The sequence below is a fragment of the Lacerta agilis genome, chromosome 12 (assembly GCF_009819535.1).
Source record: "Lacerta agilis isolate rLacAgi1 chromosome 12, rLacAgi1.pri, whole genome shotgun sequence".
NCBI lineage: Eukaryota > Metazoa > Chordata > Lepidosauria > Squamata > Lacertidae > Lacerta > Lacerta agilis.
Window position 1 is genome coordinate 36,671,626 of NC_046323.1, and position 27,658 is coordinate 36,699,283.

General features: G+C 42.9%; 1 protein-coding gene across 1 annotated transcript in view; it reads left to right on the top strand.

Annotated features, from left to right (window-relative positions):
- Positions 1–22,348, top strand: part of GPR158 (G protein-coupled receptor 158) — a 120,655-nt gene extending 98,307 nt beyond the window's left edge. The window contains exons 7-11 of the mRNA XM_033165595.1: positions 2,546–2,784; positions 16,471–16,609; positions 18,017–18,122; positions 19,015–19,161; positions 19,979–22,348. Of these exons, the coding sequence (XP_033021486.1) occupies positions 2,546–2,784; positions 16,471–16,609; positions 18,017–18,122; positions 19,015–19,161; positions 19,979–21,427 (2,080 nt within the window). The 3' untranslated portion in view covers positions 21,428–22,348. The remainder of the gene's footprint in view (positions 1–2,545; positions 2,785–16,470; positions 16,610–18,016; positions 18,123–19,014; positions 19,162–19,978) is intronic.
- The last annotated feature ends 5,310 nt before the right edge of the window (positions 22,349–27,658 follow it).

Here is a 27,658-nt window from a genome sequence, read left to right on the forward strand (position 1 = left end):
TGGGCAAGATTGCATACAAAAAAAGTGTATACTTGGAGAAAATTGCACTGAAATGCTGATGAATTTTCATTATGACTTTTTTAAATAAATAAAAAATTGCAAACTGATGTGGGAATGTGGAGAGCTGAAGATAAGACTGAAAAAAGTGAGAATCTAAAAAATGTGGCACACAAAGGAAAAAAGATGGGGAGAGAGGAGGGGGAAAGCAAGCTCTGGTACCACTTCTTAAAGTTATAGTTATGACAGCCATTGGGGCTAAGAGCCATTCAAACTCTTACTCTCCTGGCAGTTTCCTTTTCCTGCCCTAGCACCTGACTGGGAGGGAGGGAAAGGTGTCAAGCCTTGTGTGCAGCACTCAGACTTCACCGCTGTCTGCTTATCCAGGTACCAGTCAGACCCAGCCCTGCCTAGATTCCCAGATAGGGTGGGGTGGGGCTCACCTCCTGCCCACCATAGAGACAAGTAAGCAGTGAGGTCAGAGTTATATAAGGGGGTAGCGATGATGACAACATCCAAAAGCCAGAAGAAAGATCCAAAATGCAGAATGTATTGCATCAGGGGAGGGGGGGAATTTGTGGGAGTGAATAATATTTACTTTCTTGTAAATAGTAGGTGTGACTTTTCTTCCGGCTCAGCGGTTTGCTAGATTTTTATCTCAATTCTCCCAGGCTCTTTTGTTGATGATGTGGGTAAGAAACAGGACACCCAAATGTTCTAAAAATAATTGGTGTAACTGATATTTATTTGATCCTTCCTTACATACTGTGCACTTTATAGACAACAGAATTCTCTAAAGATGCCCTTGGGTTTTATGGTATGTTTGTTTTCTCTGGTGCATGTAGCTGATATGCAGCAGCAATAATTCAATGCTATGGTGGGGTAAGAAGAAGAAGAAGAGTTTGGATTTGATATCCCACTTTATCACTACCCGAAGGAGTCTCAAAGCGGCTAACAATCTCCTTTCCCTTCCTCCCCCCAACAAACACTCTGGGAGGTGAGTGGGGCTGAGAGACTTCAAAGAAGTGTGACTAGCCCAAGGTCACCCATCAGCTGCATGTGGAGGAGCAGAGACGCTAACCCGGTTCACCATATTACGAGTCTACTGCTCTTAACCACTACACCACACTAGCTCCTGGGGCTTTCACCAATCATGCAGTGCTCTGCTCTTCCCCAAACACACATTTATGTGCTGTTGGCAGGGCAGATACAAGAAATTTTGCTGCCCAAGGCAACAGACAAAATGGTTCACACACCCACACACCCCGAACCCATGTCCAAAAAAAGGTCGCTGACTATTCATCACTGGCAAATAGACAGTGTCTTCCACTACACTTGAGGGCAGCAGGCTAGCTTAGGGAGTATACAGCAGGCACACAGAGTTCTGTTCTCTCCCTGACCCTCACAATCTGCTGCCTGAAGCGTTCACCTCACCCTGCCTAATGGTAGAACCAGCCCTAGCCCTCCAAGTACCGAAAAGCGGGGAAGGCTCTTTAATTTAAAGCAGGCATAGGCAAACTCGGCCCTCCAGGTGTTTTGGGACTACAACTTCCATCATCCCTAGCTAACAGGACCAGTGGTCAGGGATGATGGGAATTGTACAGTATTCCCAAAACATCTGGAGGGCTGAGTTTGCCTATGCCTGATTTAAAGAGCCAGTTCACTAGAATGGTGGCTTGAAATACATTTCTTTGGCTGCCTTGGTTTCATTGTGCTTGCCTTGGTGCGCATTGCTCCTTGCCAGCAGAAGCAGCTGGGAAGAGAGGAGTTCAGGGCAATTTTTAAAAAAATCATTTTATAAGCTGTATGTCCTTGTTTCTCAACTTGATCCTTTTACATGGTTTTGTATGTTTTGTGGTATTTTATGTGTTGTGATTTGCTGTTATATTTACTGATTATAAAATAGTAATTCTTTATTGTAATTGATAAGTGTAAACTGTTTAATTATTGTTTGCTGGTGTTTGATTTTACTGATTACTATTAGATTTTAATGGATTGTTGAATATTGCTTCATTTGATGCATATCATTTATTTTAAAGTTATTGTGACTTTTTAAATATTGGGATCAGGTTGTTACTATTAATGTTTGATGTTTGATGTTATGTTTTTATATGTGTTGGAGGCCACCCAGAGTGGCTGGGGCACCGCAGCCAGATGGGTGGGGTATAAATAAAAAAATATTATAATATTATTATTATTATTATTGCGATATTTGTAAAAATAATAATAAGATTTTTTTAAAAGGAAGCTGTCTAGCAGGAGTGGCTAATCTGTGGCCCTCCAGAGATTAATAGATCACAGCTCCCATTGTCCCGAACTATTGACCTTGTCAGGGTGATGAGCAATGAGTTCATCAAAGCTCCGGAGTCCAACATAGCTTGATGGTACGGCACATGAAGATCTCAGTGATCGGGCAGGGGTATAAGGGACTGGGTGATCCTGAAGCTGTTCTGGACCCAAGTTGTCAAGTGCCTTGAAAATTACTGGAAGCACCTTGAATTTGAACCGGCAACTGTATTGTGATGCTGTTGTCTATTTGACTGTGCAGGGTTTTGAAAGTGTTCCTGTCACGGACTGTTCAGCGAATGCCATATATGACAGGCGGGCGCGTGATGAAGATGCTGGCTGTGATATTCCTGGTGGTGCTTTGGTTCTTAATAGGCTGGACTGCTGCAGTCTGCCAAAACCTGGAGCGAAACATTTCTCTCATTGGCCAAGGACAAACCTCGGATCATCTGATCTTCAGCATGTGCCTGATAGACCGGTGGGATTATATGATGGCTATTGGTAAGTTGCCTTTGCTGCTGTTGTTTTGCTTTGGTCATTATTTTGCATGTTTAAGACATTTATAACACACCTTTCCGTATAAAAAGCATAATGATGAAATCACACCACAACGTAACAATTTAAATATCTCTGTTACAAAAGCAATAAACTGCAATACTACATCCGTGGAAGCTGTTCAGCAAATTAAAACAAATTCCTCCTGCACTTGTTCTTCACTCTCCAATCCTACATTCTCTCCTGTCTTTGTCTCTCATCTCCCGGCTTTTCTAGGCTCTCCCAGATCCTTTCTTCCAACTTCCCTTTTCCTAGTGCTCACTCCTCAGTGTCCAGCCAGTCCAGGGGTCAGCAAACTTTTTCAGCAGGGGGCCGGTCCACTGCCCCTCAGACCTTGTGGGGGGCAGGACTATATTTTGAAAAAAAAATATGAACCAATTCCTATGCCCCACAAATAACTCAGAGATGCATTTTAAATAAAGGGACACATTCTATTCATATAAAAACACACTGATTCCCGGACTGTCCGCAGGCCGCATTTAGAAGGCGATTGGGCCGCATCTGGCCCCTGGGCCTTAGTTGGGGACCCCTGAGCCAGTCCCTGACACTGAATATGCAATAATTTGTATTTTTTTTTTTTTAAACTGTGGTCTATTGGCTTCCAGATGTCAGCTCAAGCAGTGGAATGGAGCAAATAGCCAGTTTTCCAGACTTATGGCTCAGTTAATAGCTGCAAAAAGGCTTGAAGTCAGATTTCAAACAGAAAACTATTGTGAAAAGTTTCAGCTGGCAATTCAGAAATGAGCTCTCTAGGCAGGCTATGTGTTAGATTTAATTAGCAGTGCAATCTGTCATTGGGGTCAACTGACTGGGAGAAAGGTTACCTGAGTTGTAACTCTGCAGCTCCAGCCTCTCCCTGCCCAGCATGTTTTGCAAACATTACATATGTTCTGCAATTGCCATGTAAATTTAGGGTTTGCTCCAGTGGCTTAGTAGTAGAGCCGAAAGCATTAATCAATTAATTGGTCCAATTATCCAATTACTGGCTTGAGAGTCAACTGAAAATGCATCTCTGATTAATTAGCAGGATCCAGCTGAGTTCTGTTCCCTACCACCACTGGGGCATGCCTGAGTCCAGTTGCAGTCTTGGTTATCCTTCCAACTGCTGCAAGAATCCATTGAGGGGAAGAAGGCCAACATCGGGATTGTTCCTGCAGGATGGGTGGTTCTAGAGTTAGCAAGCTAAAGGTGGTGTTGTTTGATTCCATCTCACGTCAGTATCCCTTGCTGACAGAAGGCTCTTTGATCCAGCAAAGGCTTCAGTCAGGAGATGAGGGAAGGAGCCCCACTGAATATTTGAGGAAAGGGCTGTAGCTCAGTGGTAGAGCATCTGCCTCACCTGGAGAAGGTTCCATGTTCAATCCTGGGCATCTTGTAGGAGGGCTAGGAATGTCCCCTGCCTGAAACACTGGAGAGCTTCTTCCAGTCAGTATAAACAATACCGAGCAAGATGGACCAATGGCCTTCCTTCAGCAGAGAGACATCCTTCGGAGGCAGCCTGTTGATGGAGAGAAGGTGGTCCTCTGGGGTATAACGATGCCTGTAAGGCTGCACAAATTTTGAAATGAAAAGCAACGGCAAATCCCCAAACTCTAAATACGCAGCAATTGCTGGCATCTTAAACACAGCAAGGTAACGCAGCAGAAAGGGTCAGGTTTCACCTTTTTCTTCCCCACCCACCTTTCTGTGTGTTGACACCTTTGTAAACCGCTTGGAGGATTTCTTTACAGTTGTGCGATATGCAAAATATTGTTAAATGAATTAATTAACTAAATAAAGCACACGTTTAGGATCTGCAAAATTGCACTGCAAATTATTACGAGTAGTAAGGGTGCTACTGATTGCATTCATTCATCACTTTCTACCAAAAAGGGGGGGGAAGTCTCAAAGGAACCTACAGATACATAAATTTCAGTTTAAATATCTGAAGAATGTATATAGAAATGGCAGAAAGGGAAGGAAGGAGTGACTGAGGCGCCCTAGGCAGTTTGCATTGCCATTCCGCCGTACTGAATTTCAGTTTGGCCAGTCAATCGATAAACTGGTGAACTGCATAATTAGATTGACGCAATCTCTGTGAGTGGCAGAAAACCAAACTGCTTTAAAAAGCCAAGCTGAAATATAAAGTCATTTGGAAAGGCAGCTCTGGAGAACAGCTGTGAGATTTGGTGTGCGTGTTAAATGGCACCTTTATTATTTCATTTCTGTCGAACGCTGAAGACACACGTCTTTCCCCTGGACTGCAGCTGCTGAGATATATGTCTTCAGGACCCACCTTTATCCTTTAACTGTAATTTGCTTCCATCTGTTCTTAATACTCAATTTTATATTGCTGTAACCCACTGTGGGAGCAGATTGTGAAGGGCTGGTAATAAATTGAATAAATAATAGCCATAAAATAATAATAAGATTGTAACAGAGATAAAAGCAGTAGCTTACAAGATGTATTTTTTTAAATGTGCGTGTTGTTGATTATTTATAAAGGAACCAACATTTATGATTCACACATTTTGTATGTCCCATGAGCTATTTCCTCTTCCTTAGACTAATATGTCTTCCATACCTGTGCTTAAATTGAACATTTAATTGTGTTCCTTACTGTATAAATGCCCAACAAGAGATACTAGGATGATGTTTTTAAGTGTGTGTTTGTGCATACTGGTGTAAGAAGGAGTTGTGGGATTGGGCTTTTCATGACAGAACACATACAGCTGAAGTAGAAATTGTGGGGAAGGAGAGATATTTTAAATACATCCATTTATGCCAATTTAATTACAGTTTAATGTTCAACTTCGTCTTGGAAGCCAAAATACTTATCTGCCTGACCAGACAGGAAGAATCTCAGCCAGGCCAGAGCTAATGTAATATAATTTGCTTAGCTACTGAATTTCACACCCTGTTCACATAAATATGTTGTTGTAACAGTCCTCTGATATCCTAAACAAGCATTTATGTGAATATTTAAGACAATTAATCTTCTAAATTTGTAAATTTGCAAAGATTCCAGAGGACAAGACTTCATCAAGTGTAGGATGGGCAAATCTTTCAATTTTGGTTCTCTCATTTTCTCCCCTATCTTCAATTCAGTTCTCCACATATCCTGAACAATTTGCATCCTCCCCCCCAAACCCCCACTCATGATAATTTATCAGCAGTTTGGGTTGAATTTCTCCTAATATACACATTTTTGTGGTGTTTTGACTAAAATGCACAATTTTGCTAGCAATTATCCCAAACATGATGCATTTTTTTTTAAACTAATACATGCATTTCCAGCCACACTTTATCCTCATAAATGCATTTTTGTGCACATTATTTGACTGGAGAGCTGCATCAAAAAATTCAGAAAAGTGTGATTTTCAAGCTGCTGTTTGGTTCTCATATTGTTTCAGAAAGTGTGAATTTGATAGATTCAGCTTTGAATGGTAACTGAAGCAAATTCCTCCCTTCACAGTCCATGGCCCCAAGTATTTCACTCAGTAAAGGTGAATTTCGGGTTAGGGCTTTGGTTCAAGAAGTGTACATCAGATAGCTTCTCATTAAAAAGCAAGTGGCAACAAATTTCTTCCCCGGCCCTACCCTCTCTCTGCCTGCTGAAAGCCTCAGAAGCTCTCAAGGAAGAGCAACCTTTGCCATGGCTAAGTCCCATTCTCCTTCCCATCTATTCAATTATCTCTGCCCAGAATCAGCACTGTTTTCTTCCCTGTCAGCGTCCTTTTCAGGGCAGTGCTTGGAGTGCTGCCAAGAGGTGCTTTAAAAGACAGGCTCACTTAAGCATTGACCTGGGATTTGAGATCTGGCTTCAATGTGTAATGTAGGGAATCACCACGCCTTGGGGAGTCCAAACAGAATGACCAGACTGAAAAGAAAACAGGGAGTTTCAGCAGATACACCCCGTTTTCTCATTTGGCAATTGGATCATAATATTGAGACAATGCCCTGTAGCACTGTTAAAGGTACAGGAGCCCTACAGCTATGTATCTATTAAAGGTACAGGGTACCCAACCAGCATGGCCAATGTTCAGGGATGGCGGGAGTTGTGGTCCGCAACATCTGTAGAGCATCGCATTAGCTATCCTTGTATTAGCAGAAGATTACACCATGAGAGTTTGGGATGATTCTGTTGTTTCTCGCTGCAAAGTGTATCTTCCCCATTCTGGCAGCATGCCTGCCCCACTCCTCTCTTCTCCATAAGGCCATCCTTTTCTTTTCTTTTTTGCAAGAGACACGAGGAAACCTTCATTCCCTGCCTTGCAGTTTGTATTGTTACCCAAAGGTTGCAGCTATGATTAATTGCAATGGAAGCAAAGCTTGGCTATGCTTCTGCAAGCTTCCCATCTCCTGATGGCGACATTTGTGTGGCATGCTTCCAGTGGTGGTTCATACAAAGTGACCTGCTGCTTTTTCTGAATTTTCTGACACACACACACACACACACACACACACACACACAGCATCTTTGCATTGTTCATGTGCTAGCTTGTAAGGTGGGTTTGTGGGTGAGTAAATGGAAAAGAGATGTTACAAGCATTGAAGCATATTTTATGTTATTCAAGATTCACCCATTCCTTAAATAAGGTTCCTTAAATGATATTTTAAAATGAGAGCATTACCGTGACCAAACAGCGACACAATAGAAATAAACTAAGAGCAATACAACAGCTGGCAAAATATTTGAAGGAAAACTGTCGCGCATTTATAAGTTTGCATCAATCAGTACTTGCACAAAGACCTTGAACAATCAGATGCATCCAAATGTCTGAGTTAACAGGTGAGTTTTTACCTGGCACTTGAAGCCCAGTAATGTAGGGACCATCTATCCATGCCATACCACAATCTGGGTACCACGTCATGACCCCATTTTACCACACAATGGGCAACATCCATCAGCAGAACAGCGTGCAGGGCCCTCCCCAGCTCATCCAAGGGTCCAGTCAACCTGTATAGGGAGGGGCACACTCCTTCAAGGACTTGCATTTCCATGTGCTCCCTGCACAGACTACTTCAGACACAACCAAATTCATTGTTTTCAGGGGTAGGGATAGACAAATCTCTCAGTTTCATTTTCATTGTTCCAATCTTAAGTTCAATTTTCTTCATTTCTGCATCAGTTTGCTTCCCCCTTTTAAGTCTTTAGTGAAAAACTATCCTAATATAGACACATTTTTGTGTGTGCAATTTTCCCAGATACACACATTTTTGCAAAGTGTTCCCCCCCTAATCGTAATGTTATTTTCGCTAATATGCGCATTTTTATCCACACTTTACCCTAACACACACATTTATGTACTGGAATTTTGGTGGGAGAACAGTAACTGCTCAATGTTTGGAAAAGTGCACATTCCGAACAATAGCAGCATTTCCTTTTGCTTAGCGTTTGGGAAAGTGAAAATCATGTAGGTTCATATTAAAATACAAAGAAAACCAAATTTCTACCCCACCCCTGCTCCAGGTGTGTAGAACCTTTGGCCCTCCAGATGTCACAGAATAAACAAGTCCTGGCAAGCATAGACAATGTCCACGGATGATGGGACTTGTAGTTCAGCATCATCTGGAGGTCCAAAGGTTCCACATACAATTTTCTGGCAGCCAGAAGCGTATATTGCCATAGAAACTGTATCCTGTGTCAGATCTGCCCATATCCTGATTTCAGATACATTGGTCATGGTAGAGTAGCATTGGGAGAAAAATGGCTTCATTTTTTTAAAAAAAGTGGCAGCATAGGCAACTGGAATATTTGGGACATATTAGTTGGGATCCATAAACTTGTGAAACTTCCAGGAGCCTAATTTAATTCCCACTGAGTCACATACTTCATGGGAAACTGCTTTTGCAAGCAATGGCTGTTTCAGAAGCTATTTGAAATTTTGGCACAGGGGCCAGTTGTTCAAAGGTGGAAGGAAAAGTCAAATGTTCCACTGGGCAAACACAAGTTCTTTTGTGTTCGTGCCAAAATGTATTTGGAAGGAGCATTTGTAAATATTGTGGCATTAGCATGCAAAAGATTCTTCCCCGTTGATCTTTAAACATACTGCTTTTTAGTTTCATCAGGATAACTGTTATCTTTAAATGCCCATGTTCTTATTGTGTAATCAGAATTGTAGCATGCAGCTCCCACATTTAAAAGTGCAGTAAATTTTGGTAACATCTGCAGATTTCTCTATGCCAATTGTGGCATTGTTGTTGTTCAGTCGTTCAGTCGTGTCCGACTCTTCGTGACCCCATGGACCAGCGCACGCCAGGCACGCCTATCCTTCACTGCCTCCCGCAGTTTGGCCAAACTCATGTTAGTAGCTTCGAGAATACTGTCCAACCATCTCATCCTTTGTCGTCCCCTTCTCCTTGTGCCCTCCATCTTTCCCAACATCAGGGTCTTTTCCAGGGAGTCTTCTCTTCTCATGAGGTGGCCAAAGTACTGGAGCCTCAACTTCAGGATCTGTCCTTCTAGTGAGCACTCAGGGCTGATTTCCTTGAGAATGGATAGGTTTGATCTTCTTGCAGTCCATGGGACTCTCAAGAGTCTCCTCCAGCACCATAATTCAAAAGCATCAATTCTTCGGCGATCGGCCTTCTTGATGGTCCAGCTCTCACTTCCGTACATTACTACTGGGAAAACCATAGCTTTAACTATACGGACCTTTGTTGGCAAGGTGATGTCTTTGCTTTTTAAGATGCTGTCTAGGTTTGTCATTGCTTTTCTCCCAAGAAGCAGGCGTCTTCTAATTTCGTGACTGCTGTCACCATCTGCAGTGATCATGGAACCCAAGAAAGTGAAATCTCTCACTGCCTCCATTTCTTCCCCTTCTATTTGCCAGGAGGTGATGGGACCAGTGGCCATGATCTTAGTTTTTTTGATGTTGAGCTTCAGACCATATTTTGCGCTTTCCTCTTTCACCCTCATTAAAAGGTTCTTCAATTCCTCCTCACTTTCTGCCATCAAGGTTGTATCATCAGCATATCTGAGGTTGTTGATATTTTTTCCGGCAATCTTAATTCCGGTTTGGGATTCATCCAGCCCAGCCTTTCGCATGATGAATTCTGCATATAAGTTAAATAAGCAGGGAGACAATATACAGCCTTGTCGTACTCCTTTCCCAATTTTGAACCAATCAGTTATTCCATATCCAGTTCTAACTGTAGCTTCTTGTCCCACATACAGATTTCTCAGGAGACGGATGAGGTGATCAGGCACTCCCATTTCTTTAAGAACTTTCCATAGTTTGCTGTGGTCGACACAGTCAAATGCTTTTGCGTAGTCAATGAAGCAGAAGTAGATGTTTTTCTGGAACTCTCTAGCTTTCTCCATAATCCAGCGCATGTTTGCAATTTGGTCTCTGGTTCCTCTGCCCCTTCGAAATCCAGCTTGCACTTCTGGGAGTTCTCGGTCCACGTACTGCTTAAGCCTGCCTTGTAGAATTTTAAGCATAACCTTGCTAGCGTGTGAAATGAGTGCAATTGTGCGGTAGTTAGAGCATTCTTTGGCACTGCCCTTCTTTGGGATTGGGATGTAAACTGATCTAGTCTAGAGTTAATTATATGAACCTGATTCTGCCCCCCCACCCCACCCTCCGGCACAATTCTGCATGATACATTTAAACTGTGTAATTGGTGCTTTGGGTAATAAATTGTTTTCCAAGCAGAATGATATATTTGTTATTGCTAATTAAATAATTTTAATGTTAGGCGTAGCTGGGAGATGTATTCTCGTAATCTTCCTTGCATTGCGAAAGAATTCCATTTTTGTAGGATTCAAGATGTAATTCTAATTGGTTTCCTGCAGCTAAAACATTCTCTACCTTTGAACTGTAAACTGTTATAAACCTTATCTGAGTTCCACTTTATAAGCACAGAGCATGGGATCATGGCGCTAAGGGCTATCTCAAAAGCTTTGTGATGATTACAAATATGAATATATTTGGCATAGATTTACTGTTGTGGGGGGTCAGAATTTTGCAAATATGCTGAAACACAGTTCAGTCTGGTTTTTGCAACATTTGCTGACTGGCACATTTGTGGAGATTCTACAGCATAGTGACTATGAAGGTTAAACTGCCACTTCTTCAACTATTTAACATTTATTTAGACCGAATTAGTAGATGGCTCGTACAGAATAGCTCAGTTCACACATAATGCTAAACTACAGTTTCTTGTTATGTGTACATGACATTCTTGTGCTCCTCAGACTCCCTTCTCCTCCAGTACAGGCACAAGGATCTTTTACCTCTGTTTTCAACCAGCTGTGGTTACTTGTTATGTTTGAGCTGGGAATTGTGGATAGCGTTACCTATGGTTTGGTGTAACAAGCAAGATAATCAACTACAGTTGTCTTACTTGATGGCATAACAAGGAACCTAGAAGTTCCAAATATCCTCCAGTCAGCCACTTGAGAGGAGGAGAGGACATGGAAGAAGCCGCATGAGTGTTGTTTGCTTATATCATATTGAACTATGGTTTAGCATTACATTTGAACACAGCCAATACAGAGGCTGAACAGTGGCAGATTGGAATAGTGGTAGACACAGAACAGATATAAAGCCGAACCCGGGGTGGGGGGCATGTAAGAAGCAAAACAGATTTCAGGTTTGGATATAACAAGAAACAAGAAGTTTCCAAATTCTTGCTTGTGGCTACGCTAGAGGAGGACAGGGCATAGGAGAATCACATGAGCCTGCAATTCAAGCATGCAACACTAAACAGTTGTTGAACCTTAAGTAACATTGTCACTTCCTGAAGACCGGACTGTGGATTGCGACAGAACAAATATTAAGACAGACAAGGTTTTTTTTTGCGGGTCGTCTTTTAAGGAGGAAAACATTTATAGGTTGCATGAAGGCGATAATTCTGCAGCTCGATTTTACTGAAGAAATGGGTTTCGGAGAGAGATATGAAAGAGAAAGTGTTGTTAAGCCGAACTCCTGCAGATGTTTTGTCTTTCAACCTCAGGCTGCAACAACTGATTGTTGTAATTTATGTAAAATAGTTATGTTAAATTTAGAGCTAGTGGCCCAAAGGAAAGAGTAAAGCAAGGAAATAGACATGAGCCTGTGCATATTCAGAAAGGTTCTGGTTTGGTTGCATGAAGTTGATGGTCGGGTTATCGTTGAAGTATTGATTAGGGTTTTTAATAGGTTTATTGAATTTGTTGTTTTAACTATATTGTTGTATAATGCCCCCAATCCTAACTGATGAATGACAGTTAACAAATCAAAGACAAGACAGAAAGACAGACAGACAGACGGAAAAAAGGGAGGAAAATATCTCACAGGCCCTGCCATTTCTGAGGATTGATTGTCTCATTAAGGAATTTGAGGGGGGTAATCTGTGGCCCTGCACATGCTATTGAACATTGCCAGTGGTAGGGGATGATGGGAACTGCAGTCCAACCACATCTGGAGGGTCACAGGTCAGCCACCACTGTACTAGAGTAAACAAAAGCTTAATTTGCCCAAGGATTCTTGAATAGAGGCATGTTTACAACAGAAGTTTTCTTTTTTCCGCATGCTAGTACAAGCCCTACCTCCTAGAACTCAGAGAGGAGATACTGGTATTTTCTCCAGTATGATTTGCATATAAAGAAGAAAGAACATGAGGGGTAGGCTCTGTTTTTTAAAATAAAAAAATGGTTATATTTTTTGTTTGGCTGTTTTTACTGCAAGATTGCCCTGAAGTCGTTGTTTTCAAAGTGTAGTGTGGGCGTCACATAGGAGGCCTGGACATCTGCTATGAGAGACATGAAGAAAGGCAGAAAGAGGGGGAAATAAAAAAAAGAAGAACAAGTGGAAAAACAAAATAAGTGGCACAATAATTGCCACATATATTGTCTTGGGGAACCTCATGATTAGAAAAGCACACAAACTCTCCTGTGGTTCAGGACAGACAAACATTTCTTCACTATCAAACCAGATTCTTATTTTGCATACTGATGAAAACAAAATGCTGAACTCAACATCCTCATCCTAACCTTTCGGAGACATTATTCATGAGGCTAAAACTTAAATGCTGCCAGTATCTTGTCTGTTCTGCCATGTAACAGTTTTTGACAACAGACTCCGTGTGTGACAAGCTAAAATTTGTTAGGCAGGAAATCAAAAGTAGCAAGTCTTCCACCCACAAATTCCAAGTATTATTTCTCTGGGTCCAGAACAAATTTGTAGCATGGGCTCACTTTCCACACTGCATGACCCCAATTCACATGTTTAAAAAAAACAACAAGAAAATTTATTGGTATCCTTTAGCCTTTAGACATCTTTGCTTTTGCTCCTTATATTTCACGTTGAGTGAAAGATTCCTGCATTGCATGGAGTTGGACTAGATGATGCCTGTGGTCCCTTCCAACTCTACAAATCTGTGATTCTGTGATTAGTGTGACTAGTGTATGTATATGAATTCCTAACAGTGACAAGTGACAGAGGCACGTTAGACCCTGTTTCTTGTCCCTGGGATCTAGGGTTAGCAGGCCCATTTCGAATTTTGAGAAAGTGCTGTCAGCACCAGTCAGAAAATGGCTGCCACGGGGGCATGGCACTACACAACATGGCTGTTATGTGGGGGTTGGGGAATAGCATGACACAAAATTAGAGGGAGTATCTACATTTGTGATGGAGCTGTAAATCCCATCAACAGCATTGGCTCCCTGAACACTTGGTGCCGATGACTGTTACGGTGCTTGATCTTCCCTCCTGTTTGCTCCTGTGTGGCACAAGAAATGCCCACAGGACTCAGGGAACTCTGGAATTCATAGTTCTGGAGAGAGCATGCCATGTGCAGTTGTGTGTCTTTCTCTCTTCTGCAAACTCCAGGGGTTTTTTTGTACAAGCACTCTCTTTCCAAAAGAAGGAGCTGAGCTGGAATGCTGCTTGATCTGTTCCAACACTTAAGAGATCTTTTACCAACCAATCAGCCTTGTGACTCTCCAGGTTTTTAGCCAGGGCCTCTCCCAACCCAACATGGAACTGCCAGGGATTAGGACTAGAACATTCTTAATATGAAGCATGTGCTCTACCACTGAGTTATGGCTCTTCCTCATAGATACATTGCCCCCCTCATAGTAATTAGATTGCAGCCTGGGCTACTGCCCCCCCTTCCCTAGAACCCTAGCAAAGTGCACACCCTCCAACACTTTTCCAATAAAAATAGAGACATCCTATTCAACAACATCAACATTTATAACCCACCCATCTGACTGGGTTGACTCAGCAACTCTGGGTGGCTTTCAACATATATAAAAACATAATACAACTGTAATCATTAAAAACTTCCCTGTACAGGGCTGCCTTCAGATGTCTTCTAAAGATTTACTTATCTCCTTGGCTCGGGGGTCGCATAACTCCATACCCTCCAACATTTCTCCAGTGAAAACAGGGATGTCCTAAAGAAAAGCAAGACATTCTGGGATCAAATCAGAAACCTGGGCGGCTTCTGTAAATCCAGGACTCTCCCTGGAAAATAGGGACACTTGGGGGGGGGGTCTGAAAGTGTTCCCTTCCTCCCACAATTGGGCCCAAGTTAATTTAACATCAGATGTGATCGCAGACGTTAAGATAATGGAGCTCAGGTAAGCTAATGCAGTGTTTTTCAACCACTGTTCCGCGGCACACTAGTGTGCCGCGAGATGTTGCCTGGTGTGCCGTGGGAAAAATTGAAAAATTACTTTATATATAGTCAATATAGGCACAGAGTTAATTTTTTTAACATTTTCTAATGGTGGTGTGCCTCGTGATTTTTTTCATGAAACAAGTGTGCCTTTGCCCAAAAAAGGTTGAAAAACACTGAGCTAATGTATAGATAGTTCCATATTGTGAGGAGGAGAATGTGATGATATTGTGAACTGTAAAGTTTCTGATCAGTGAGCAGGAGAAGATGCAAGTATTCCCCCCCCCCCAGCGATAACAAGAAACTGTTAGCAAAATTCTGACTGGAGCAAGATCCATTAAATGCAGGGCTCCCCCCCCCAGCCAGAGCTCACCTCTCAGGTGGGCACCATTGGCATTTTAAGAGAACAAGGGAGAAGTAGTTATTGGTGAGTTCTGGCACCTATTTTTCCATAAAAATAGCACTGATCAGATGCCACTACTCAACATTGTCCCAGGCCAACGTTCATAAAGAAGTGTTTGCAAAAATATCTGCTTATCAGCTGTGATCGTCTTTTAACACATCTCTGTGTTCTGTCAGATCCTGCATAGATTGGCTGACTGCATGATGGGCAAAAAAGACCTTGAAGATGGTGCATTAACTCAGTCTTTTCCAGATTAATCATCCCGCACTTCTCCATCTGTTGTGTTTGTGTGTGAAGTAATGATTTTGTGCACCTGCGTCTAATGTTGGCATCAGCAAGCGTTGCTGTTCTGGGTCAACATCTTGGGTTGGCTGGGGTCAGTCAGCAGTGCAGGGATCCATGCTGTGGTGATGTGCTGGCAGGCCACGTTTGTGCTACACTTTCATTTGCTGAGCCAGTGAGTCAAAGGATCAGACTGCAAAGTATATTTGGGATCACAGCTTGAAAGGATTCTTCGGGGATTTCTAGCCTGGAGCTTTTAGACTTCAAGGACTGCTTGCTGCCAACAAGCCCAATTCCTTCCAAAATGCTACATATTTAGGTCACCAGCTTGCTCACCTAAGATATGACCAATGCCAGGGAAACTGCGCTTTTATGCTAACAGATTTGTAATGAAAAATAGCTGCCAACAGAAAAACACCCTTTGCCTTCTCCCTCACTAACCCATGAAATGAATGTGATAAAATTGTGATAAAATTGCCTATGAAAGCTCAAATCAGAATATACCTGTTAGGCTGAAGTCTAAGTATGCTTCTTATCAGTAGATAGTTGCAGTCTACAGGAGAGTTTCTCTTAGAAGCCCACTCTGTAATAGCTCAAATAACGTCTTTGTTCTGACTGTCTTTCCCGGCGTGATAAATGGGTCTTTACCATGAGTAGCTATTTTGTTAGGGTTTCAGTCTTGTTTTAAATGTATTTGATGTTTTTGTGTCTTTAGCCAGTTATAATAATCTTATGTCTAAATCACATTGCAACAGTTATTTAGAGGGCAATTAATAAATCCTTTTAATTTTACTGGTGTCATTTTCTTTTTAAACTTCTCTCTCCCTCTCCTTGTTTTTAATTGTTAGCTGCTGCTTTTAAAGCAGAAAAGTAAAAATATATGAATGAATATGAAATGAAATGAATAGATCAGCCTGATAGTTAACGACTCAACTGGGCACCATGGGTTGCAAGAAATTCATTGCAGAGGGACCCTTTTCTACCTACCCATTGCATTTGGGGTGGGGTGTGGGGTGGAGGAGAGATCCATGTGACCATCTTGAGCTCATTGGAGATGAGTAAGTTTCCTGGCCTTATTTACAAAACAGATAGTGTACATTGATTCCATTAAGTGCATGACACCTTCCCCTCCATTGGTATGAATGGGGGAGCTAACAAGTGCAGGCTTGCAGGGACATTAGGTGATGTATCTACCATTCTGTTATCTGAAAGCATACTGGCACATGCATAAATTCCAGTCATTGAATTTGTATATATATTCACACCAAGATCCGAACTGATAATTTCAAGTTTACTCTCTCATTTTTAATGTATAAATACTAATGTATTTCTTACGTTTTTTTTCCCCCCTGCAGCTGAATTTTTATTCCTCTTGTGGGGCGTTTATCTCTGCTATGCAGTGCGGACCGTGCCCTCGGCGTTTCACGAGCCACGTTATTTGGCTGTTGCGGTTCACATTGAGCTCATTATCTCTGCTATATTCCATGCAATTAGGCAAGTGAGCTGTAGCCTGGTTCTTAACTGTTTACTTTCAACATGGTACAATTTGAAATGGGTCATCAGGCTAAGATGCACATCAGAAAGCCCCCAAATGAAAGTGTTCCTTCTGCAAAGCACAGAATTCTTTAAAGACGTTCTCTTAGATGGCTGAAGAGATGATGAGCTTCCTATCTATTAATTAGGCAGGCAGGGTTTTCAGTATATGCATCAAAGGAAGTGGTCTCTTAACAGCATTTTATGCATTTTTTATTTCCAAAAGCTGTGTACAACAATATAAATCTCAATTCAAGAAGCTTTAAAATAGCACTTAAAATCCAGGGTTAAAAATAACCAAGAAAACTATCAGGCAGCAGGCAGTGGGACATGAAAATGTCTAGGTAGAGTTGTCCCCTTTGGTAGGGCAGAATCCTGGGAGGCCAACAGTAAGTGGAACTGGAGCCTGTGATAGGTAGAGCCAACTCTTTATAGCTTTGTCCTCATTCTCCTGCTGAGTTCTGCAAAGGCAAAACTGAGACTAAAGAAGAGGAAGAGAACAGCCAGAGCCATTCCCTGGGCTAGTTGTAAGTATGAAGGCAGGCAGGTAGCAGGTGGCATTTGACTGAGAGCAGACTGAGGGTGGCGGGGCAGTTCCTCATTTGCCGTATGGACCAGTCTCCTTTTGCTGCTAGTCCCGTTTGAAATCATGCATAGAAATCTAAGCCTGGGCATCAACGTTGAAAAGAAACCAGGGAAGTAGCTCCTTATTCATGCAGTCTTACAAAATCCCTACAGAGGCAGAATTGAAATCTGTCAAAAGCCTAGCAAAATAACAATTTCGAAAAGCATCTTACCTACCTGCTTGAAAGCCTTCAAGAAAAGGGCCAGGCTGACCTTCCTCAAGAAGAGTTCCATAATGGGGGGTGGGGGGGTGGACCACCAATAAGGCACTGGCTCGCATCCCCACCAGCCATACCGCTGTTGGTGTCAGGACACAGATTAAGGCCTCCCAAAATGCACCTATTTGATGGGCAGGTTTTATGGCCTTTTACACTGGTTTTGTTTGTTATTATGGTTACGTATTTTTGTGTTTGTGTATTGTAAACCACCCCGTGATCTTCAGGTGAAAGGTGGTATAGAAATTTAAATAGTGATGGTGGTGGTGGTGATGATCTTCCAGCAATCCTGGTCCCAAGCCATTTAAGTTAATATAAACTGGGCTCAGAAACAAAATGGAAGTCAGGGCAATTGAAAGAGGATTAGTGTGATGTGATCCAAAAGATAAGGGCCTGCTGCTTTTTGCTCCAGCTGCAACTTCTGCTTACTCTTCAAGAGTCACCAGGAATATTAAGGATCTAGCATTTAATGTGGGGGGAGGAAAGTGGAGGAAGATGCATTTGCCAACCCTGTGGGTTCTGTTTTCAGGTTCAGTCTTGCCTCAAGACTTCAGTCTGATTGGATGCTGATGTTGTTCTTCGCACACACACACTTGACTGTGACAGTCACCATTGGGTTACTTCTGATCCCGAAGGTATTCTTTCTCTATTCTTTTCCCCCATGTCAAAACTCAGTGACAAATGCACAGTATGCAGGAGATCTCTTACTGGATCTCTTAATGTTTGGGGTTTGTTTGTTTTTTTAGATTTTGCAGAGGGTTCCAAATTAGATTGGAATGGCAACCTTTCCTCTCTCCTGTTTCCACAATCTAAATTGCTGCTCTGAGCTCCATGGCTGGGTGTATGAGAGAGGCACACCCCTCCCTCAGTGCCACTGCCCTGACCTAATTTGGATACCTCAAGGCAGCTTTAGAAACATCAGGAGTTCTCATCACAGATCTTCCGCCTAACATGCATCTTAGCCCTCTGATAGATCAATATCACTTGGTGGCAACTGTTGTTTGTTGAATTAGGAAACAGCCTGAGAAATCTCATGTTTTGAGGAAACATATAGGCAGACATCTAAATATATATTTCTCTCTAGAACTGCAAAGTATCATGCACTTGCTCCCGGTAAGTATCTTTCCATTCCAGGGAAAGATAGCCCTCCAAATGCTGGTGGACTCCAACTTCCCATCAGTCCCAGCCAGCGGAGCCGATGCTCTGGGATGATGTTGGGGGGGGGGGATGATGAGCAAGGATAATAGAAACTAAAGTCCAGCAACAGCTGGAGGACCACAGCTTCCCCATTCCTGTTCTATATGAAGCTAGCCGGGCATAAGCTTTCTATGCACATATGAAGGCTATACACATACTTTAAAAGAACAGCAAAAAAGTTGAATATTCAGGGGGAGGCTTGCATGACAGCCACAACGGAGGAGCCAGTTGTAGTGTCCAGGAGTGTCGAACTAAAGAACAGATGCATGTTCTTTGATCTTGTTATATTGACCAGGGCATTCATTTTGACACCTCACGTATGTTTTTCAGTTTTCCCGTTCAAGCAATAACCCACGAGATGACATAGCTACTGAGGCTTATGAAGATGAACTCGACATGGGAAGATCTGGATCCTACCTGAACAGCAGTATCAATTCAGCTTGGAGCGAGCATAGCTTGGACCCGGAAGATATTAGGGTACATGCCAAACTTGTGAATTTTCTCTCTGTGGGTGTTTTTTGTGGGTTTTCTTGTTTTAAAAGCCAGGTGGGAAATCCTCAGTAATAAGATGAAATAAATTAAATAATAATAATAATAATAAAAGATGAAATAAATAAATGATGAAAATCATGGCCTGCTCAGTCCTAATAAAATATTTGGCATGGTAAATTCAGTCTGACATAAGCAGCCTCTCTGATTGCTGGAGAGTCACTGCAGACTATAAAGTGTGAAGAATCCAATACAAGGACAACTTAGTTTCTTGCCCGAATAGATTCTTCCAATCAGTTTTGAAGAATGGCTTCAGGTTATTCTCTCCTGGGTTTCTCGTATCGTCATATGTTAAACTCAGTGAAATGCAACTGAAATGATGGTCATTTTGTGCAGCTGTTTAGTTGTCTTCTACATGTGCAACTCAGTCCAAATGGGGAAAGGACGCTGTACACATTTTTTTTCCTGGGCTCATTCAATTCTGCTCATCATCTGTTCAGGAAGAAGGAGTTGAGAATAGAGGACTGGATTCAGTCCTCGTTGTTATGCTCTCTGGCAGCACGATTTGCTGAATTTGACCCAATCTGATTGGATCTTCATGCAACCTCAGCTACTATATCAGGTTTCAACTCAGGGAAATGTACATCTAGATCCCTATTGGTCCATGCGTTTCCTTCTATTGCAGTGATAGGGAACCAAGACCCAGATATCTGATCCCTAGGCCCCTCAGGTTAAGAAAAGCTACACTACATTTATTTTGACTCAACATATACCTTCCTGACAAGTATTGTCGTCTGATTTACAGGATGAATTGAAGAAGCTGTATGCCCAGCTGGAGATTTATAAGAGGAAAAAGATGATCACCAACAATCCACACCTCCAGAAGAAGAGATGCTCCAAAAAGGGCTTGGGTCGCTCAATCATGCGAAGAATTACGGAGATCCCTGAGACAGTCACCAGGCAGTGCTCCCGGGAGGAAAAGGACTTTCTGGAGCATGGGGTTTCGAAGAATACTCCTGCGACAAAGAAGAACCCCCCGGATTCTGGGGGACACATCAAACCAAAGGAAGAATCCCTGAGGAACCGAGTCTTCTCGTTGAAGAAGTCTCACAGCACTTACGACCACGTCCGGGAGCCGGCCGGAGAGCCTAACAGCTTAACAACAGAAAGCGTGGAGGTCATCACAGCTACCGAGAATTCCTTGCTGGATTCTGCCCCTGGGAAAAAGACCGCAGACAAAGCTGAAGCAACGTCCACTGAAAACGTCCCTTTGGTTTGCAAATCCGTGAGCGCTCACAATTTAAGCGCAGATAAGAAACCCCTTCACCCCAGAACGTCAGTGTTGCAGAAATCGCTCAGTGTTATTGCCAGTGCCAAGGAGAAAACGCTGGGGCTGGCCGGGAAAATGCAAAGCGAAGAGGGCGGCAAGACGCACAAATCTCAACAGAAGGGCAAAGAGGGGAGCAAGAGGCACTCGGGTGCCGATAAAAGCGAGCATAAGGATTCGCACCGGAAAAACTCTGCCCATGCAGACGAGGCAAAGAAGCCCCACAAATCTGGGATAATGAAGCAACAAAAGTCCAATCAGGCAGCTGGGAACCCTGAGGCAGCAGCAGCAGCAGCAGCAGCAGCAAAGACCCTGCCAAAGGGCAAAGTTGACATAGGAGAGGTTTGCCCTTGGGAAATCTATGACCAGAGCCCGGGGTCTGGGCTTTCTGATTCTAAAGCTCAAAAGCACGTCTCCATTGCTTCCTCTGAATCAGAGAAGCAAACCTCTTCCCAGGCCAAGGGCAAAACGCCCCACAAGACTGTGGAAGGGAATCAGCTCCCCAATCAAAAGAGCACAGATAGATGTGAAGTGTGCCCTTGGGAGACCCAAGAAGAAGAACTGCCGAGTTTGAAGGCTCAGCGGGATGTTCCCGGGGTGAAGGGCGAAAATGCTAATAAACAATGTGCCCCCAGCGTTTCTGCTGGAGATCCCAAGGAACTGCTCAAAAAGACAACAGCACAAACCACAGATATCAATAAACTGGGAGGCCAGGCAAAAAATTCCTCCTCCTCTCCAGCGGGGAATGCGCTTCCCTCTGATTCTGCCAGGCCGGCAGCTAGTAACTCACAGCAACCTTTAAGGTCGCGTGTGGAAATCTGCCCTTGGGAGTACGAGGATCCAGAGTTACCCAAAGGGGAGAAAAGTATAGCTTTATCGAACGCTACCAGTTTAAGCTCGAATAAAATGGCGGCGCATCCGAAATAAAGAGGGCTTATTAGACCGTTGGGAAGAGAAGCGAACACCTGAATGAGAAAGGGCTGAAAAGAGGGAGGGGGGGGAAGGTCCCGAGGATCTGCAAATTCCAAAGGAGCATCACTTAAGCAGGCGGCGAGCACCTTGAATACGTAGGAACTAGGCAAAGTGAATTGTCTCTTGTTTGTTTGTTTATTGTTGAGTGCCAACGGGGTTATCAGTGCAATCCAGAATATGAGGAACTGTGGCCCTTCCCTGTCCCCCAAAAAAGAGTTTACATTCCAAATGAGCGAAAACATGCCTTTAGAATATTTTTTTTTTTTTGTAATAATGTGTGGGGTTGGTAAGTAAGCGACATCAAAGTAATGAAGATCAAATGTAATTATTCCTAAAGGCCCTGTAGTGGCATAACGTGGGTTACGAATTCATTAAATGTCATAAAACCTAATGGAGTTGTTCTGAAAGGCCTCGGATCAGATGCAGGATGCCACCAAGACTTGAAGCAAATGGATGCAGAGATAAAAATTGTGTGCTGTGGGAGCAACTCCAGAAACGAAAACGAAACAAAGAAAATCATGACTTTTCCACTTTCATAGGATCATAGAATTGCAGAGTTGGAACCCAACCCCCTCCTTATCTCTGCCCTTGATAGCACTGCTAACTTAATGCACCCCCCTCCCCAATTATATTTTTATATGATTGCTCTCATTTTTCTTATAAATGTATGTACTCTGTGTCTCATATTTAAGCATTCCAGTTTGTATAATGTTTGCAAATAACTTTGATAGGCTTATGTGACACAACACATTTATGCAATCTGCAGGTAAAAATTGAATGTGTGCAATTTTAAAAGCAAAACTTGCTCTAGAAATTGGTTGATTTCTAGGACTTACGGCAAAGCTCCCGCAGGCTCGTTGAAGCTGTAAGAAAACACATGGGGGGTTTTATTTGGCTGTTCTTCTTCTTTTTTTTTTTTTTGGTTGTGGTTTATTTATATTGTGGGCTTGTTGTTTCTCTCTGTTATTTCCGGTTATGATTTGATGCTGTACGATTCAGGGTTTTTATACGAGGTACGTTCCGTCTCTTGCACTTGTCCATTGATGATCTTTACTAGCAGAAGCCGTCACCTTAGGGAGTTGCACAGCTTGGTAAATAATCATAATGATATTTATTGTTTCTGTAGCACTTAGAAAGCAAGCACTGTTTAAAAATAAATCTGAGGACAGTGTTTCGTAGAAAACTGGCAAAATGTTATTTATCATTCCAGAAACACTACTTTAATAATTCTTCATCTAATATCTTGCTCTGTACTTTACATTGAGCCAGCTGAAAGAAAACGGGGAAATGTAGAAGACGTCTTCTGCAGAGTGGGAATTCTGGAATGCTGTCTGAATTTATGTTTCAGGAGAGGGATTAGGCTTGAGAGGCCTTGTTCGTCATACTGTTAAACTTGAGAGAGTCAGAAAGTGAGGAACCTTCCTGCCCTGACAGGACAATGAAAACAGTTAGCCCCCATTTGTTAATCTCCTGCAAAGCACTTGTACAGCCATATCCTATGCATGTTTACTGAGAAATAAGCAATGCTGAGTTCAGTGGGGCTTACTTTCCAGGTAAATGTGCAGGTTATGAATTGCAGCCTTAATCTGCAAGGTGTTTTTTGTGATCATTTATTGTTCTATAGCACTTTTTTTACCAAATTAGGCTATAATATCATTTCTCTCCGTGACCCACCCACCTACTGACCATGGTTGCCAGCTCCTGGAGACCCGCAATGGTTGCTGTAACGACTCCAGCTCAGTAAAACAGCATTTGGGAAGGGTACCTCCACCCCAACAGTGCAGTGGTCCAGTTACTTGTATTTTGCTCCTGATGCAAGCAGGCCTCCGATTTTGCCTTAGACTAGAGCATGTAGGGGAGTTAGTTGACTGGAGGGGCTGAGCACGGAGATGTATGCAAGTCCCTGCTGCTAAACACTGTCTGTCTCTGTAGCAAGGGGGGGGGGGGGCAGAGAAACCTGTTTCTCTCTGGATGGAATTGGACTCTCAGCTGCCACTGGCCCCACCCAGCATGGCTGCTGGCAATGAATGCTGTGAGTTGGAGTCCTGCAACACCTGGAGCGCCACAGGTTTCACATCTGTACTCTGCGTATTACAGACATGGCTTCCACAATTGCCCTAGCAGCGGGACGTTTTAGGGGTGGCAGAGCCAGAATTGGGTGGGAGAGCATTGAGGAGTTAAGAACTTTCAAGTATATAAAGCAGAGACTCAGTAGGAGCAATAAAGCAGTCCTACTAGGCAGCACCAGGGAGCAATGTGGGCAACTCCCACCCCCACCCAAGACTGCACTGGCACTTCCAGACAACTCTAGCTAGACATTTTCATGTCCCCCTCTCTCTGCTCTGTGTCTTCAACGCACATAGTCGTTCATCTGCCTCCTCCCTTTAGCTGGAGAAATGTCATATTCTAAAAACTCTGATGGGTATCTCATACAAATCCACAGAGGGAATTCCTCGCCCATCGGGACAACATGTCCCAACTATTAGCTCTCTTTGATGGAATGTGGAAAATATAATTCTGGGCTTTCATTAAAGAGCTTTCCGCCCAACAAAAGACAGCTCAGGCAGCAGCCATAGCATTACAAGGGGCACAGTGCTGCCACCACTCGCTATCACTTTGCTGCTACTTCCTTGCAAGGTTCCTTGCATTGCACATGACATTGTTGCTCTTGGACACTGCCCAGCCCCGTATATCCAAGACTCGGTGATGTGAGCCAGGAATGGAGTGAAGCAATTCACAGTGTCACGCATCACACATTGCGTCATTATGAGGAAGGGGTGGAAAGTGACCAAGAGTAATGATGGTCAACTTTGAGTCTCTCATGTTGTCTACTTGAGTTGATGTCTAACTTGGAGCAGTTGAAGCAACCACTGCGATATCTGAGTCAGGAGATGGCTACCCTGCTTAACATACCATATATATATATATATATATATATATATATATATAGAGAGAGAGAGAGAGAGAGAGAGAGAGAGAGAGAGAGAGAGAGAGAGAAATCTATGCACTAGCCACTAGCTGGCTTTTAAGCTGGATCTCATTCATCTTCAGTACACCAGGTGAAGTTGGTGGCGTTTTTGTAAGCTAAGAGTGTGATCTGAAAGCTTATGATGCAGTTCTACTGCTGAAGCTAAACAGGTCTGGTCCTAGAAGATACCTGGATGGGAGATAGCCAGGGAACCACTTGTAGGACACTCTGAGCTTTGGATGAAGAGCAGTGCATAATTTTTAAAAAAGCAAGCACTTTTAAATCTCCCGTCTACCAGTGATGGTTGAGAGATAGTCGTTCACCTAAAGCTATCATTCATTTCAAGCAGAGCAAAAATTTGAACCTAGTTTCAAGGGATCCCAAGGATGAACTATGCACTAGTCCAGCCAGGATGTGGACAATTGCTTAAGGCTGTGTCTATAACAGTCCCAGCTGAAGCCAATGGTGTCTTTTATGGCCAAATTGAATAAATCTTTGTTAAGGTTGTCATGGAATTTTGGATAACACAAGAGGCTGAAGAATAAACAGTAGCAGTTCAGCCTCTTAAATATAGCCCTAGGTTATAGTCTACATCTCCACCTAGGTACCAAAATGCCCCATGAGTTTAATGGGTTGGGATAATACGCCTGCCTCCTGGTGTGCACACCATGTATGTTCTCAAATGAACACATGGATCTCTTGCATGCACAGAGGTCTCAATGTATCCCCTTTAAATGAAGCTGTCTTTCACATAAAGGCCTGTGAACTCAGATCAACCCCCTTTATTGAAATGAATGGAGACCCCATTCTGGCCTGAATAACCTCATGCATGCATGAAGACATGGTGGTGACTCCTAACTCCCACCATCTTGAATCTTCTGTTTAAAGTGATGGGCACACCACTTTAGAATCCCAGATAGCATATGAAGACAATTCACTCCCATCCGCACTGAGATGAGTTCTGTACTATGTAAGGATATGTGCAGTATCTTCTTCTGCACTATGTAAGGATGATGGGGACGGCATCAGACAGGGTGCAGCTGTACACAAGATAGGCAACCAGCCACAAGTGATCTGCATCCACATTGGGGGTGGGTGGGTAGGCTGCTTTATCTGCATGTAGTGCTGGGATGGGGAACCTTTGGACCTCCAGAAGTTGCTGAACTCCAACTCCCATCAGGATGGCTGGTGATCAGAGACAGTGGACGTTGGAGTCCAACACCTGGAGGACCACAGGCTTCCCATCCCTGGTGTAGTTAGTGGCTTTTACTGCCTACATACATCCAATGAGGAAAATGCCTGGAACTGCCCTCCCCATCTGTATTCAAATCTTTCACAGGTTTTTTATGTGGGACAGCAGCCAAGGATCCCATTTGGAGCCTAAGGCAGTTCCTGGACCACAGCACATATCTCAAGAAGGAAATGTTGGGCCAGGGAGGTGGGGGGGGGGGCTTAGAGAGAATTTAACAACAACGGGGATGCAATTGAACTGCCTTCAGAAGTCTATATATTTTGTCTTTCCAAAGTCTGTCAGGAACCATTTTCTAAAAAGCAAAAAATGTATTTTTCTTAAATCAGGGGAAATATAATATATTTACAATATATCGTATTAAAATATTTAATCATTCAGAAAAGTTAAAGTTGTAGAAATAAAGAATTTTGACTCACCTAAGAAAGATTCAGACTGAGAAAGAGGAGAAAGCTCTGGTTTATGTTACGGGTATAGGGAAGGCGTAGGGACAAAGAAAGAAAATAAAGTTGTACAGGTTGGCATTATCCTTCTCCACCCCATAATACTCAATCTAAGGTTCAAACTCGGATATGCCCTTATATGTATGTACGTATATGCCTTTAATTGTCACAAAATGGCTTTCTCCAGTAGAGAACTTAAGCAGAACGATGGGAGGTTTGGGGAGGAAGGGAAGTGGTTGTTTTGTTCCCTTTTTCGGCGTGGTAATGGAAAGCAGGGACCCTCTCCACCGTGGAAGGCAAAGAGGTAGGTTTTCAGTGTGAGACCTACTGTGAAAAGCCATTTGAGAGTTCACAACCTCTTCCTGCAAGACCTTCTGACCTGCCCCTTTGGGTGCACTGAAACAGTCTAGGCATGGTGGTGAAAACAAGAGGCATGTAATATTGAACACCATTCTCTTTGTCTCTTTAAAGGAGAGGACTTCCTCCATTCCATTCCCTTGGTGTTCTTCTGCTCATTGTATCCTGTGTTCAAATTCTCCCGAGTTCTGGTTTAACTAGGATAATTTCTTCAAATTTTAGGACTGGAGGATGAGCAGTTTTGCTTCAACTTTGGCAACCTTTATTTTGTTTTCTTTCCCCTACCCATCCCGCTCCTTTCCATTCCCAATGTTCACACGGTGCTTTCGGGGCTGGCCCTATCATTAGAAAGAGTGAGGCTGTTGCCTCGGGTGGCTGATTTGGGGTGTCGTGGAACAGCAGCAAATGGTTGGCAATGCAATTTATTGTTGTAGTTTTACTGCCAGGAAGCAGGGGAGGCACTTGTGGGATTTTCTGCCTCAGGTGCCACAAAGGTCTGGCCAGCCTTGGGTACACTTTGACCGTGTGTGTGTGTGTTTGTATGTGTCTCTCTCTGTGTGTGCATTTGCTGCTCTGCCTCAAACAGCAAAAGTTCTTGGCGCCATCACAATGTGCACTGATAAAAAGTTGCAAAATGGGTGGGTGAAATTTGTATCAAGTTTTCTTTAGGGCCATGTAATGTGTTTCTTCTATGTAGGAAAAATAATAATCACACACAATGCTTGGCTCATCTGTATCTGCTAGTGTTGCCAGGTCAGGAGATCCCAGACTCTGAAATTTCAGGGCCCAAAGCAGCCCCCAGTGATATCATTAAGCACGGTGGGTTAAGTATTAACTACAGTCACTCAAATAAATAAAAAAGAAACTTAACAAATGAGCAAATACCTCACTAGTTGGGTCACTAGCTGAAACCTTAGCTAAAGAGGGTTGTTCCTATGGTTGTTGTGAACTGCTCTTGTCAACAGCCAGTGTTTATGCTGCAGTTGACAGCCACTTCTATATGCATTTAATTTCCTTTCCAGTCATCTTTAAAAAAACTAACTAAAGGTGCAGGTAGGTAGCCGTGTTGGTCTGCCATAGTAAAAAAAAAAAAAAAATCCTTCCAGTAGCACCTTAGAGACCAACTAAGTTTGTTCTTGGTATGAGCTTTCGTGTGCATGCACACTTCT